Source organism: Oryzias latipes, chromosome 7 (genome assembly GCF_002234675.1).
Source record: "Oryzias latipes chromosome 7, ASM223467v1".
NCBI classification, from domain to species: Eukaryota; Metazoa; Chordata; class Actinopteri; order Beloniformes; family Adrianichthyidae; genus Oryzias; species Oryzias latipes.
Genome location: NC_019865.2, coordinates 3,205,100 through 3,221,874, shown reverse-complemented (window position 1 = coordinate 3,221,874; position 16,775 = coordinate 3,205,100). Strand labels below are relative to the sequence as shown.

The 16,775-nt window shown below is 39.7% G+C and overlaps 1 protein-coding gene across 1 annotated transcript in view; it reads right to left on the bottom strand.

Annotated features, from left to right (window-relative positions):
- Nucleotides 1–2,777: 2,777 nt before the first annotated feature.
- The window catches only part of LOC101161635 (LHFPL tetraspan subfamily member 4 protein), a 35,460-nt gene continuing 21,462 nt past the window's right edge, over nt 2,778–16,775 (bottom strand). The window contains exons 2-4 of the mRNA XM_004070271.4: nt 11,835–12,071; nt 10,784–10,800; nt 2,778–9,127 (exon numbers count right to left, since the gene is read on the bottom strand). Of these exons, the coding sequence (XP_004070319.1) occupies nt 9,074–9,127; nt 10,784–10,800; nt 11,835–12,071 (308 nt within the window). The 3' untranslated portion in view covers nt 2,778–9,073. The remainder of the gene's footprint in view (nt 9,128–10,783; nt 10,801–11,834; nt 12,072–16,775) is intronic.

Genomic DNA, 16,775 nt, shown 5'->3' with positions numbered 1-16,775 from the left:
CGTGGAAATCGGATTAGGAGACGGCGTCAGGACAAGTCTTTCGTTTTGTGTTTGGGGTGCTTGCGGCCGACAGCAACCATTTAAGCTACATTAAAGGCTTCACATTTGGAAACGACCGTCTCCGACTTTTCATTACGTCCAGCAAGACGTTACATTACAGTAAACCCTTGTTTTTCGCGGGGGTTACGTTCCAAAAAGAACCCGTGATAGGCAAAATCCGTGAAGTAGAAACCTCTATTTTTTTAACAATTATTATACAATTAAAAACTCTATTATACATTATAAAGAAAGAACAAACCATTTTACAGGCTCAAACATTTGTTTCACAAATAAAAGTACTTTAGAAAAGTTTTTTCAACAAATAACTTCTGTACTGTACTGTCAAATAATAATTTTAATCATCAAAGTGAACAGAAGGCTTCAACTCGCGGAGATTAGCCCCGCCCACCGCGACCCGAGAAATTTAAAATTATGATGAATAAAATACAAAGTACAGTGGGACAAATAGTGATTCAGGTGTATTTCACTGCTCTTCAGACAGAGCTGCTGATCCTGACTCCGCTCTGCAGTGTTTTCTTCTTTTGAAGCCCGCAGTGCTTTGTTTCGGGGGAAGAACATAGTGATAGGCAGTAGTTGTCGCTCTTTTTCTATGGGTTTTAGAGAAACTCGAAATTGCAAGAGAATTTGCACGTACGTGTTGTAAATTTGGCAAGCTGTTTTACGTACATGTACATATTAAACTGCAACGTTATTGACGCACAGATAGAGAAAAAGCGGAGTGACTTTTTAGCCAATCAGAATGCAGAACACAATGCACGATGCAAATCCGTGAAGTGGCGAAACCGTGAAAAGTAAACCGTGTTATAGCGAGGGATCACTGTATTTTGCACTTATACACGACATTTTTCAATTCTTCCCATGTTTCATGAAACTAACTACGGTAGTTAGGTGGCAGATATTCAGTCTATTATTGTCATCTATTCCTGTATTTTGTTTCATAAACTTCTCCCAAATGTGCGTCTTATGTGGGTTTTTGTCTTTTTATTATGCATTTTTAGCTGCTGCGACTTACACTCCGGATTGATAAATAGTCTGGTGAATATGGTAGTTGATATTTATTATTGTTGTATATTGTATATTTGTTGATACTTTATTCACTCATAGTTTTTTTTTTTTTTGGTGTGTGTGTGTGTGGGGGGGGGGTTAACCAACCTTGATTTTATCAGACTTCAAATTTTCAGCTTTATCAAGGGTGTGTCTTTTGGATTGGCAGGTCGGTGGACTTATGGGAGATTCAGAAAACTCTGCCTTTTCTTTGTCCCGCCCAATCATTCTGCCACGCTGTCGGGATGGGCGGAGCAAACTTTTAGAAAGATGCTTATGCCTCTTCGGGTTTCATTTTCATTGCGCAGAATTCTAAAAGGGACATTGGAGATTCTCTGTCCAGCGAGTTCTGTTCTGACTCAGTAAACCTTTAATTAACTGCAGCGTTAATTTATGAGATTAGAGCACCTAAGATTTGACTTAAATGTGTTAAAAGAAACTCATGAGCATCTTCCAAATAACATGTCTGAGTTTATGTGGCACAGAGGTCAGTCTTGTGGCCCTTGAGTCTCTGAGCTAACTCCTGCTTTTCCACAAATGTCTGAACACCCTTCTGAATTGGTGGCTTGATTGATCAGGAATAACATTTGGTGAAACTGTGGTGGACCTCACAGATGCAGAACCCACCGATGAACCACACCTACTTATTGTGTCAGGATGTGGACTCCGCAGTCACAAGCAGGTTGTGACTGTGATATTTTCGGCTGTGTGACTCACTCTCCACCCTACAGCGGGCCTGGCTAGTCTTATTTGCCTGCTAATTACATAAATAGTTCATGTCAGACCCAAGTTGATGCAGAGTGATGGATCCAGGCCTCTGGACTCGGTGCATCATGTGTTTAAAGCTGTATAGCAACAGTGTTTACAGCCTGGCAACATGCGGAACGTGGCTAAAAATAACATTTCCGTTGTATTTGTTGTATGCTTGGCAATGCCCTGTAGTGATGCATGACACAAACTATTTGTTTTACAATCACAGAACTGTGGCGTCTCCCATTTCTGCTCAGGCAGTTAAATATTCTGCGGTTACGGCTGCTTCTAGCCTATAGGTACAAACACATGTGTCTATGTGCTTGAGGGATTTCCCAGCAGAGACATAACTCAGACATTTGTACTGTAAGGGAAAGTCATGGTCAAGACTCTTCAAATGTATAATAACCATGCAAATGCTCTGCTCCTTCTGTAATCTCTTCCACACCAGAGAACATGTTAAGGTATTTCTGTGTCAGTAGATAACTTCTATCAACAACAACACTTTAATGGTGGCACCAAACCTACAGACTAATTGGCTCCATTTATTTGTCCATTCAACTTTCTATGCATCCATAAATTCACACATCCAACCATCCTTTTAAAAACATGAAACTGCACACACACACACACACACACACCCCCCCCCACACACACACACACCCCCACACACACACACACACCCACACACACGCACACACGCACACACACAGACCGTTTTTCTATTGTGCATGTATTGCAGTGCAGCAACGTTTTCTGGTCACTAAAACAAACAAGAACTTCTTGATGCAATGGCTTTGACTGTAAAATATCTTTATTTGACTTTCTCAAAATGTGTTGTCATAACAGAAATCCTCACCGTGAGTGTGAATACTGTTCACAAATAAGAATTAGACATAATTTTCAAAATTGGTATGTCATCGTAAACCATGACAAGCAACAGGCCTTCTTCAGAGTCTGGCCACTTATCAACGATCAAGCAACTTTATAAACATACTTTTTATGTTTTTTTTCTTTCTTTTTTTTTTTTGTACATTTTGGGCTATAAACAAGCTTTGAACATTTCAACAAGCAGCCATCCATTAGTGAGTTCAAACTAAATCTGAGAAGTCTGGTGTGACCGAACAACAACTGCAAAACAGAAGAAACCAGAACTGAAAGTAAGGAGACTGCAAATAACACATAAAAACAAAGAAATACTTGACAAATATCAGTATATTTCTCTTTTTGTTGTATAAAACCCAAAATAAATATATATATATATATATATATATATATATATATATATATATATATATATATAATTTTTTTTTATTTTCTCATGATTAACACATGACAGTTGATGATATTTTGGCAATATCTGCATCTCAGGAGTTAACAGAAAGTCAACTATATTAACATAAGTCACTAAACATGAATCATTTTTGCTCCTGACCTATCCCAACCCCTAACATATGTCTTTATACATGATATTGCATGATAAAAAGATAAATCATTGACAGATCCATGACATTTACACAGTCCACCACTGTCATGTCTGTGGCGAGAGATTGCAGTTGTTTCCTCACTGACTCTTTTTATCGTTTTCAATGTTTTTCACTTTTTTTTTAACAATCCTGTCATTCGAGACGGAGGTGAATTCAGCTTTGATAGTCCTATGTCAAAATGAAAATCAAATCTACTTTTAAGTGTCAATAAAGTTCCACTTTAAATCAAGTTAAGCTGTATTGTTTATCTATTTATTTTTATCTTGAAACTGAATTGACCTCAAGTCTGTAGATAAACTCGTTTGCAAAGCTCAGTCTGAGTTTGTAGTCTTTTGTAGAAAAAAAAAACTACTTTGTCACTACTTGTTTTGCTGGTTCTGCACCACATCAGAGTTGAATCAAGAGTTCTTAGAGGCACCTGGAGTGGTACAAATATGTGCTCATTAGGGTTAAGGTCAGGTCTTTGTGGCAGTCCTCTGGACCTGGAGACGACATGGGATCATACAGGTTCTCATGCTTGGGAGCCAATGACCATTTTAGCCTCAGGCAGCTTTCCCTCCCTTTTTTCTGTAGGTTTATCATCAGTGTATTACCTGGTTAAGTCAAATGAAAGACACTTTACTGCTTGCCTAATGCAACTCCTTTAAAAAGTGTAAATAGTCTGTTTAAGGTGAATAATTGCACCTAATAGCAGAAGGGCAAGAACTTCCCAAATTGATCGTTCTGTTTTAATTGTTTGATTTTTTTCTTGCTAAACCGAGGGAAACCTCTCGTGAAGATTGGCCCAACACATTAGTAACAAACCTAACAAAGTGTAGGAAATTTGTGTTTGGTAGAAGTTTAGTTTTAATGCTTCATGACCACAATTCCTCTTTATTGCTCTTTTAAACAGAGCCATATTTGTAAGGAACAGGCATTTTTGGGATTACCCAATGAGTTCATGTCTGAGTTTGTCCACTCAAAACAAAAGCATAGTGAGGAAGTATAAGCCACAGTACCTCCTCCTCATGTTGGTCATGTTCTGTTGTAGGACATCTCTTTCTTTAAGTAGCATTTGTGTCGGGTCGATCAGCCATGCTGGCTTGAGCAGCAGACCCAGTTTGACCCACTGAAGTCGTCTCCTACAAATGGATGGCACGCTTTGTGTCGGTGGTTCATTGTATCTCATTATTTCATGATCCAGATGCTACAGAAAGAATCTGGAGTCTGTGCTTAACACCGCATTCCTCTAAAAGGGCTGGATGGTAAAGAGCTGGCACGGAGGCCTTTGGCAGCCATGTCAAACCAGAGGTGGCTTTGACAACAAAACATAGGGACTGTTCTCACTCAGCAGAAATGAACTGAGCCTGAGGACTGGTGAGTCCAAAGTCCGTTTCTACCATTAACTGTATATGAGAAATAGGCTAATTAAACACCCCCGGCGTTCCAAACAGGAATTCACCAAAGCACCAAGAAGCCAAAGGAAAGCCCAGAGATTTCCATCAAGCTACAGACGTTCAAGTTATAAACTGATCAATCAGATGCCTCAAAAAAAGTAGGTCGAGCCTGTTGGATCTCACGTCCAACCTTCAAAATGACTGACAGAATTTGTATAGCCCCCTTTCAAGTGGTAGGGGTGTGGGCTTCCAACAACCTCACTCCTGATTGGTGTGAGGGTTGCCATAGAAACGGTGACTCAGACCAACTCGGGTTACTGCTTACTGATGACGTCTGGCTCCGACATGGTGGCATCCATTTTGTAAAAAAATGGAGACTGAATTGACTTAATTTGGTTGGAGCCGAAAATAAACCATTTCTTATACATGGTGTCACACTCACCAAGTCTAGCTCTCATATACATTGATTTCTACAGGCTATTGTGACTGTTCTGTTGGGCTAGAACATGGTATGTGGGCACGAATATTATGTGACTGCTAAATGTGCTGGGGCACAGTACTCCAAAGCTTTGAGGTGTCAGTCTGTTAAAAAAAAAAAAACTCAGGGTGCGCCACAACATAACTAAAACTCCAAACAACAATGTGCTCTACGTGACAGACCACAGTGGTGCAAAAAAACCATGTTTTTATCTCTGTTTTCCTGTCATTCTTTGGCAGATGGTAAACTAATAAAACGGGCAGTACCTGATGGTACCACAAGTTCCTCAGTTGAGCCAATAACAAACAGTAAAAATCTGGATATTAAATGTTCAAAAAAGGGATTTCACAGAAGCAAACCCCTAATTTTCATCCTGTTTAGGTTTGTGTCTTTAGAGATGTATGTTCCTTACATCCTTCATACAGTGACTTACTGAGTAAGAATGAAAACAAATCTACCAAAACCAAATTTCCTTTCTTTCGTGGACAATAGAGATAGGGGATCTATGCAGATCATGCACAGACAGCATCACTAGATTCAGCAATAAGGGCTGTTATTATAGTGTCTCAAAGACTTATTTTGGAAACCTCTACTCTAAACTACGGTACCTGCAGTGCCATCACAAGGGTCTCTTAAGGTCAAAGTTCTGCTTGCATGTTTCACCTGTTGGTTTCCATAATGAGCCTTTAATACAGTACTTTATTCACAGCTTCCTGAGAGTTAGCTAGCATCCACTCTACAAAACACACCACACCTCTAGCTATCTGCTCATTCTAGATATACGGTGTAGGAACGCACCAGAAACTAACCTAGGATGAACCAGGTTAGGCGTCATTTATCTTACACTAACACTTAACCTAAATGTTTCAGCTTCAATTTTCAAGTAACGACGGAGACAAATTATTTTTGACTTGTCCACAGTGAACATGTTAAGAGTGCATCCTCAACAGCTCCACACGGATTACACTTTGATAGTAAAAAGGCTTCATTTTCATGTCAGAGCGCTAAAACCGTACTGAGATGACGTGAATTCATCTGCTTCATGCTAGATCGCTGCACATCACCATTCAATGGGCATAGCATGCCGGCTTCTCCTGTGAAATAATTATCCACAGCTCCTTTTAATTCTGTCGTGACTTAGGCCAAGCTTTGGGAGTTTCGGTTACTCTGTGTCAGCCTGAAGTGCTGCTTTGGGGGGGTGAATGAGCCCCCCCCCCCCAAACCCCTAGTGCCCTGGATTACAGCAGCCTGCTTTGTCATGTTGTGCAACTGCAACTCGTCATGGATTCCCAGTTGTCACCCAAATCACGACGATCACCGTCACTGGTGGAGACGGATGAAGGAAGTGCAGCTCTTGGGAACCACGTCGAGTCACTCTTGCTAATGATTTCACCCGTCCCAGGTATTTCTTTTTATATAGTATAACTCTGGCTCCTCGTTATGTAACCTGCAGGTCTTCTGGGAGTTTTAGGAAATCCTGGAACTTATTTTATATCAAAAATGATTGCAGAGTTACATCACTACTCTCTAACCCCTGACGGACTTTATAGTGCGGGACTCTCCAGAACACTTTATTCAAATTTGGACTCATGCTCACTACTTGTTTTTTAAATGGCAAATATCAAAGATTATTTATGATTCCACTGTGTTCTGATGATGAAAACGTTATAAAAAATACATTTGGATTCATTTTTCAAATTACAAATTTGAAAAATGCATTGTGGTCAATATTTACCAATCTAGTGAGCATTGACGAACAGTAGTTTTTCATTTGTCAAAATTGAAGATGCAGACAACCCAAAAAAAATGGTAAACGCCCCACAGAGTGCACTAAGTAGTCAGTAGTGACACAACCTTAGATTGGTTTACTGTAGTGCAACAATTTCCAACAAAAAAAGAATGCTTCACCCTAATCAAGTTAACCAAGCCCTTCTTCACGTTTTCTATGGGTAGACGTGTCTTTATCAGGATTGGCATTAGCGTGCTACCTGTTCATGCTGCACTTTAAGGCTCTATATGTTGGTGCAATGCTGAGCTTTAAACTGCTTTATGTTTGATTTCAGACTTACTAATCAAACAGAACCAGGAGTTTGATAATCAGCTACTTTACATTAGCGTTGGATAACATTAGCTGGATTGGTGAAACATTTCTGATGCAAAAAGACAGATCAAACCTCAAAAGTGTTCTATTACTATTTTAGGGTGCTGGATAAAACAATTTACAAATCAATTCATAATAATGCACTCCAGCATTTTTGCATGGAGGACTAAAACTTCTGCAAAATGTGTAAATATAGAATCTTTGATTTGGTTTAAATATTTATTTTGACAGAAATGTAGTTAAAAGTAGAAACAAATGAATGTATTTCTGTACCACAGCCATTCTTTGTGGGTCAGCCTAAAGCATGTTTGATACCTTTTCCAATAAAATCGTTGATCCTGGTTAAACAAACTTTGTAGTCAGGAAGGGCATCCAGGAAAAAAATGGCTGCCAAACCACCTATGTGACTCTGTGACCCCTGACGGTATATGCCGAAAGGTGAAAATGTCGGACTGTGGGTTTTTGGGGGGAGTTGGTTGGGAGTTAGCAAAGTCACAGTAACATTTGGTTTAGCGGTATCAGTTTATTTTATGCAAAAACAGTGCTTTGTTCTTTTAAAAAAACTGTTTTAATGTTAATTGTCTGACTAAAATGTAGGTTTACTCTGTTAACAGATTTTTAATTTGGTCCTTTTTAGTCCTCCATACTTTCATGTTGATGAATCTGAATTACTTTGAGAAACTTTTCCAGTCACGTTCCCATTTTGTTTTGCCCCTTTTAGTGTCCTTTTTTCTAATGTTTTGGAGAAGGGCGGTGTGTCCCACCTGTGGGACAAAAGCAGGCACTGCTCCTCTGAACAGGTTTTCAAGTGACATCACCTTAAGACGACGCAAAGCAGTCTTAAGACATCTGTAGAGTAAACTGCACACTTGAAATGGGGGGGTGCTGAGATGTTGAAGGGGAGCACACTTTGACAACAAGATACTGTGGATGTATTCCAGAAGTAGTTGTTGTTGGCTTGTTTAGTGGAAGTGTCCTTTCCCTGTCAAAAACCATAAAAAAAACAAAAAAAATCCTGAATCAAACACTGTCCTTGGGATTCTGTGGATTATCCAGCTGTGGAATATCTGTTTTATTCCCAAGCGTCTAGGAGGAGTCACAGACACGCAACGCATCTGTGGACGATTTCCCAGACAAAGAAACCGGGGTAGAAATACTCGAATGCATTGGAGTAGGATGAGGTTTTGTCGTTGGCTGTTTTCGTCAGCATTTATGTTATTTACATCATTCCGTATGTACAGAAGAGAATCTCCCAGAGATGTTAAGTTCTGTAAAGCTGCAATGGGGTGCTCCTTTAGATCCCTCACATTGTAAAAGTCCTCAGATGAAGAGCCATAGGTCTCCCTGTTGTTTTGTATGCGTGTTGATGGCCGTGTTGTGGACTCCACCTCTGAACAAAGAACACCCTGCTCTCTGACGATACGAATGCACAAAAACTCAGTAAATAGCAACGTTTCAAAGACATACTCAGAAAATGGACATTATGGTTCTTCATCTTAGGAATTGAATTTCTCACACAAATTAAGACTTAAAATACAGTAAATCTGTTTTTTTATCATAAAGGTATTTGTCAAGAAAGTGTTAAATGAACTGTACAACCTTGGATAATTGTCATTGTTTTTTTCTCAAAATATAGTTATATCCCAGTGTGTTTGTTCTTTTTTTTATCTTACAGTATCCTTTACACTTGGTGTCTACATTGAGATTGGGAGGAAATCCTGATCATTGGCGACAATGGAGGAGGGGAAAAAGGGGTTGTTGGGAGTCGCTGATGCCCTCAGCGGAGACGCTGCACTCCGTACCGCGGTTCTCTTCTGTCCCGCACCTCAATCTGAAGAAAACAACAGAGGCACAAACAGTGAAAGTGGAGTCTGTCAAAAGTGGATTAGCACTACAAATATCCTTAATAAAACAAGTTTAAAACACAGCCAATACTAAATCTTTTTACAAAACGTCACCAAATATTTAGTTTCTAGTTTAAATATTTTATTACACATAAAACTACACTAACTTGCAATTCACTTATTTTAGGACAATAAATCTCCTTTAATAATTAAAACATCTTATTTTATACAATGTCTTTAATAGAACAAGTAGTTTTTTACGCCACATGATATTTTTAGTCGAATGTTTTTAGTGTGAATAGTGGAAACTGGAAAGTTTGATTTGACTCGTGACAAATGCCTTTAAAAACAGTGAGAAATGTACATAGAATGTTTTCAAAATGTTTCATTTTAGTCCTAATGTAAGAAAAATGAAGAATGGTTCTAGCGCCTAAAATAGGAGACATTAGGTGGAGAAAATATACCTTCCAAAAAGACATAAAACATGCGTTTATGGGATGCAGCAAACCAGAATATTTGGGTTACACACATGACAGATTTGCCAAATCTTCTCTGCCAAACAGCTTCTCCTCCTTTTGGCTTTTTCCTTATACTTTGAATAAATGAATTTGGAAAACTTGTTGGATGTTCAAGGTTTTCCTCATTTAGGAAACCGAACCTTCCGTAATGTGTGGAAAAGCCACGGCAGCCCCCCCTGATGCCGCACACATTAATATGGAATGACATCCCATTATTCACGCCCGGCCTGATCCGGCGAGTTCTCAGTGGGATCAAGGTCATTTCATCCTCTCTGCTCGGAAACTCTGGAGGAAGTCTGTGATGAACTGGCTCTGTGGAGGGGGGCTGCCAACGTGGAGGGCGGAGAACCGCCGCAGACGGTGGGAACACGCCACCGCCACAGCTCGCTGAAGCTCATTTAGATTTTCTCATCTTTAATGACGACGAGCCTCATTTGTCCAGCGAGGAAGATGCCAACCATCACAGGAGTTTTTGCTGTTACTGTACATATTTTTCTAGCTGTGTGTTAAAAATTACGCTTTTGGAATGTGACTGTAAAGCTAACAGAAAATCACTGAACTGCAAACTGAAAATGCTTATTTGTAAATGTACGTTTTTTGACTTATTACAATCTCTTACACTAAAAATAAGGAAACTTAACCTCATAGAGGAAAATGTTAAACATCTGCAGATGCAATAATGGAAAAAAAAAATGATACATTCAGAAAAGGTACATAAATGACGTATCTTTCTGCTATTAATTTTCAATTATCTTATTATTACCCGTAAAAGTCAAAAGTACTGGTTTAAAAAAAGAGTCCGGATGACTTGAAAGCAACTTAAAATACATTTTTCTACCTCCAGATTTTTGCAAAGTGTGGTTTTGTAAAACTAAGGCAAATCCCTTCATGCAATAATTACATTGTGATAAAAATGTTTGAAAAATGAGCACAGTTTTTTGTTCTTTTCGTTCTCTGTGTTGATTATTTCATTTTGTGAATCACTTAAAACTGCAGTCTTTTGAAATCTGCTCCGTTGGGTTCTCTGTCAGCTAAATTATCCAACATTTTTTACATTTTCTTGTGTTGATGCATGAAAAAGGCCAAACAAGCTGCTCACTAAGAGCACAATGAAAGGGAACTTACCCTGGACACAGCAAAATCTGCAAGGACAGAAGAAAAACAAGCGTTGGCACAAAGAGGAGGAAAAGTGCGTGTTTGTGCAGAGCAGGAAAACGCTCACGTCAGTCCGACTTAAGCAATTGGGTTTCGTCCTCCTGCTGAGCAAAACTACTTTTGTGTCTGCATCTACGTAAATGCACATGGAAATAATTGCAACACTCAAACAAGGTAAAAGCAAACTCATTATTTTGTGATAGTAGAAACTGAAATTCTGGAACGATAATATGCTCAATTGCTAATTAAAGATTATTTTGTGTATATTTAGAACGTTGAACACAAATAAACATCGACGATGGAATCTGGTCAGCAGTTCCATGTCTGGGTCTGCTGACCAACTTTGCTTGTTGGCACTATATCCAATTTTTTCTGTCTGCGGGTTTAAGTAAACCAGCGGCAGCGATGAAACATCAGAGATGTTAAATGTGTAAAAATCTCTGCGACTGTCAGCGAGGTTAATCAGACAAGAGCAGAAAGACACGCCCACGCTCTGGAATATCTCCAGTTACCATGGAAACCATCGCGGAGATAGACCGTCGGAGAACCAAGACATCTTATGTCACTGTTTTCTCTCTGACTCTTCCTCTCCCTCCTCCTCATCCTCCTCCTCTCATTTACTCTATCCTGCTCTGTCGCCATATCAGAGTGTTCCCTTCCTACCCCACCCCCCACCCCACTTTTCTCATCACTCTTTGTTTTGTGAAGCTGCAGATCAGAAAACATAACTATTATAGAAGGAGACTTTGCTGTTCTGAATAGCATTGTTTGCTTCCTGCCATCCTCTCTGTTATACGGCTGAAACAATGTGCTGGGACTCTTCTGATGCAACAACATGCAAACTGTCAGCGAGCCCAGGGAGCCCCCCCTCTCCTGATTTCAGCAGTTTAGCTGGACTCGTCAGATCTGTCTTCCTTTTTTGCACCTAAGCAGGATTGGGGAATGCCGCCTTAATTGAATTCGGTCAATAGCATTACATATGTATATTTAGGATTATTGGATAAATAAAGTCAGACTTCACCTTTGTTGTCCGTCTGCAGGTCGTCCAGATAGAAGTCCGTCTGCCGGTTTCCCAGAACGAAGGCCAGGAAGGAAAGGATGAGGGCGTCCAGGATGCCCATGATGGCCAGCATGTAGGCCCAGCGCACAGAACAATCGCCCAGAGAGTACTTCCCTGCCTGCTCCCCGCACATGTCCCGGATCACCTCCGCATCCCATCCGTCTGGGAAGATCATGCAGCCCAGGACCAGGCACACTCCTGTGGGAGAACATGGTCGAGGAGGTGAGTGACCAAGAAAAGGAACCACTGAGACATCTGAAGGGTTGAAATGTTCACTTAAAGTGAAATGAGAATCAAACCAGCAAACTATTTCATAGAAACAGCTAAACACGGCGGTGGTCGTGTGATGGTATGGGGCCAAAAACCACAAACTCAAATAAATCTCAGTCATGTGGAGTAGAGAACCACCTCGGTGTAAATATGTTGTGCATCAAAACATAGAAAGTATCAAACCTTTAGCAGATTAGATGTTAACATGCTAATGTTAGCATTAGCTTACAGCTGAATGTTTTGGTAAATAAAGCGACCTTCCATCTTTTGTTACCTAGAATGATTGCAAATCCTGCAAATTATCCAAGCTCGGAATTTAAAAGACAAAGGAGTTTTAGGACTCCATGTGTTCTTGACACAAAAAACAAAAAAACAACTAGCTGCTAATGCAACGAAAGTCTCCATCTGTGCATTGTTGCCTCAAACAGGTCATGAACCTATGAAATGAGCTCAGAAATGTTGGACACCAAAATCTGAAGGTTCATTAGTTTGTTTTCTAATTCTAAACCCTCAGTACTGTTCTATGAATACATACTATGAAGCCATTTTGTTAAACAACTGCCCACTTGTGAGGAAACCAGGAAACTAAATGATGCAATTAGGCATGATAATCACCACCCACACGCCTGATCTGTTTTCTGTGAGCCAAAATGGGGAGGATGTCCGGTCCATCAAATGTTTCTCATCTTCCATATAGTTAAAAGATTATTTTGGAAGTTTAAGTTTTCTTTTTGTATTTTATAAAAACATTTTCATAGTCATGAATAAAAGACAGAGGACTGCGTCTTTGTGACCTCCAGTAGGATGACGAGCAGCCACAATTCCTCATTTAACCCTTGTGCTATCTTGCGCCTTGCAGGCACGTAACGTTGGGAGTGGGGTCATCTAGACCCAGTAGACAGTGCCCTGAACCTTTTTTCTTCAATGGTTTGTGATCTTCACTGGTGTCCATGGATTACATGAAATCTTTCCACCTTTGTCATGGTAGGGAGAACACGTCAATGGAAGGGTGGGGTCATCTGGACCCCATAGGTTAACACAAGGGCTAACAGAAATGCATTTATGGTAAAACCAAAAAAAAGGGCATTTTATTATGAGGCAAAAGGGTCAGGTGCTGAAGCACCCCTAGGGCCCTAAGAGTGCACGTGCCTACTCTTGATCAGTAAAAGAAGGGTTGGGTCACCTGGACCCCAAAAGTAAGCACAAGGGTTAACAGGACATTTTTGACATTTTTTTTTTTTGTTTATAAATAAAGTGAAAATAACTTTACAGAGAGCAGGTCATTCTACATGCAGACAGAATATGTTAGCGAGTTTTTCCCGGAGTCACATGACTGTCAGGCCTGGCAGCTCTCAGACGAACGGCCGAAGAGACCCCAAAGAGCAAAGACTCGGGTTCTGCAAGCCTATCTGCTAAAGTTTATGACCAGAGTATCATTAAAAGACTGAAGATGTGCCAAAGTCAATGTTAAAAAGGAAAAGATTTGCTACAATAAATCTAAGTGGGACATAAAACTTTTAGAAAAATCAAGATAAGACCACAAACTGTTTCTCATTTAAAAACACGAGGAGCCAAACCCGCCTATAAAACTCTTGCTAAGATGAACAAAATTAAGAAATAATCAAGTTTTGAGGGGAACAATATTTTAAAAAGGTTATGCAGAGACTTTGTTTATCTTTAGCACCGTACCAAACTTATGTCTTTCTTTAGGAATGGAAATGCAGTGTCTCAGAAAAAAAGGCTTTTTTTTCCGTAGAGACATGCAGGTTTCTGCATCTCTTTTCTCCTTATGAAGGAAGCCATGTTTTGGATCTAGAAATATAAATTCTTAAAATAAAAAGAAGAGCTTTTTACAATCCAACACTAAAAGGGAGAATGTCTATTAACAGTTTAAATCACTCCAGGGAACACAGACACAGTTTTGACACAACAAAAAGGCTTGTTGGTATTTTACGCTTTCTGATCCATCAACATGTTCATCAGCAGCCAGCAGATTTTGTTCTCGGCTCCTCATCGCCCTTTGAGCGGCTCGTCTGTACAGCTGTGAGGAAAGCAGTGGGCTCCAGTGGGAGACGGGGAACATACATGGCAGACGTCACAGCAAATATTCATGGCAGAGCAGTCGTATCTTTTCCAGAGGCAACATCACTCGTGATCCACACCGAAGAGTCGGACAGATTTAGGTGCTTCTGCCTAATAAATGTTGGAAAGCTTTAATGTCTGAAGCTCAATTGATGTGCAGTTGTTAATATTTCAAATGCTGTGTGCAGCAGAATGTCAGGCAACTTTTAAAGCCGTGTCCTGGAAGTGGAACCTACCACAAATGAAAAAGAAGAGGGGGGGAAGCACTTATCAGAACTTATGAGACGAACAAGATAACTGAAGTTGCATGGGCAAACCATTTTAAAATATGTTACACTTAATATTTTAAGGCTGGAACATAATGCTGCCCTATCGAAAAAAGTATCGTGAGGAACACTTATCTTAAGAAAATCACTAGAAAGGAGTAAAATGATCCGTCCAAGAAGCTAATAGTTCTAACTTGACAAGAAATTTTAGATAAAGATGTAAAAATCTAGAAAAAGGAGTTCCACACAAGCACTCAAAAAGAAGCTAAATAGAAAACTGTTAAGCTACGTTCAAACCGCCTTCGGCAACAAGCCACCACTTCCAATGAAAAGTCTATCACGCTTATATGTACAATTTAGGCTTCCCCGTTTCAAATTATCGTGTTACTGCGCAAGTTTCTTCAATCTTTTTAGGGCTCTACATACAAAAGTCGCAGCCACTGAACAAGTAAACAGTAGAAAAACCAAAGAGAGAAGAGTCCCCTCCCTTTATTTCCAGTGTGAACACCATGGCTAAGTGTGCGTTAAAGAACCTGGGTTTGGCGTGTTCTTGACCAAGTGTCACATGACCAGTGTAATGTGGCTGTGGAGCAGGGGTGGGCAATTATTTTGACTCGCGAGCCACATGAGGTTCTACAATTGGATAGAAGGGCCTGACCAGGAGCAGATGCGTGGAGTGAGAAAGAAATAACATGGAATCTGGATGAAAATAGTTGGATTGAAAATTATATTTTAAAACTGAATATTCTAAAGTTTTTAGGTTAAAACTCCTGTTCTCAATTTAGAGCCAATTGCACCAACAGCTTGATGTTCCTCATGTAAAACTTAGAGAAATGCTGCGTTCATGTGGTGTTTGAATGATAGGAAGAATGAAAAACAACAAATCTTTCAACACCGCATGGATGCTAGAGTGGAGTCCCAACTTTGAGGACTGCAGCTCCTCATACGTCTCACAGTTTGCGCTCAAACTGAGCAGCTGTGTCCTGCACGTCTCACCCAGTAATCATGAAATAAAGCACATTTCTGTGTCTTCTGCTGCAGCTAGGCACATATCTGCGTTACCTTTTCACCAGAACAGAGTTCCCTCGTTTATTGCAGGAGTTAGGTTCTAAAAATAACCGTGATCGGTGAAATCCATGGAGTCTGATTACAGATGTTTATGGCAGTAAAACTGCCCAAATACACTTTTCTCAGACAGACATGAACATTTTCACCCTTTTCTCTTGTTTAAATTCTCAAATTTTCACAGTTATTAGGTCCAGGATCTTAGAATGAAAACAAAGATCTGATCGATCAGAGATTTCAGTAGATCTGAAGAGCCCCGCCTTTTTGTACAGGAGACACGGCATGGACTGAGCAGATTGATTGACAAGGTCTCCAGCCAATCAGGACACAGAACAGGGTGCGCTGTTTAAAAAAAACTGAATAAACGCTCTGCAAGAATGAGCTAAACCGGGAAAGATGAACTGCCCAATGGTAAGGATTTTTTGCTAGTTCTAATCAAATGATTTGTATTTTTTGAGTTTTTATGCACCTAATTATAAGTGGAAATGACTCATTTTAGAGCAAAATGTTAACTAAATTAAAATACAATTGTGCAAGTTGGCCCATCTTAATACATCCTCAAAAAATCAGAAACTATCACTTAGCAACATAAATATACATTTCAGCTTCCAAAATAATGACAATGAATGACAGTGTGAACTTTAAAATAACATCCTTCAAACTGAAACAAAAAATACAGCAATTTCAGTTTTTTAAGTCATAAATCAAGTTTTGTTTGTCAGCAAAAAGGATTTATACTCATTTTAATAACAATCTCTTTATTTATAGGTCCTAGTTCTTAATGAGACTAACAAATTTCAATTTCTCCTGATTAAGGGAAAGCTTGGAAGGTTGTAGAGCAAAAAGAAGTCAAAGCAACTTCCAAGCTGGTTAAAAATATCTTGATCGTCTGATAGTTTGCAGTGTATTTTTGCGCGGACTAAAAGAAAGTCCATTAGTCACATGCTGCACAACACTGGTGATTCCCACTTTTCATGATGGCAATTCATCATGACGAATGGGTGGGCGGCCAACTTGTAGCAACATATGAGCGAGGATGTGAGATTAGTCACCACCTGTGTGTAAACATACAAACACAAGGACTCCTATTTTCGGATGAAACTGTGTCCGATGGTGTGATTGTTGCTGTAATGAGGGAATTTAATGAGAGAGAAGAACATAATGATGATAATACAGTAAGTAATGAGAGAATGAGAGAGAAACGGAGGTAATCATCGTG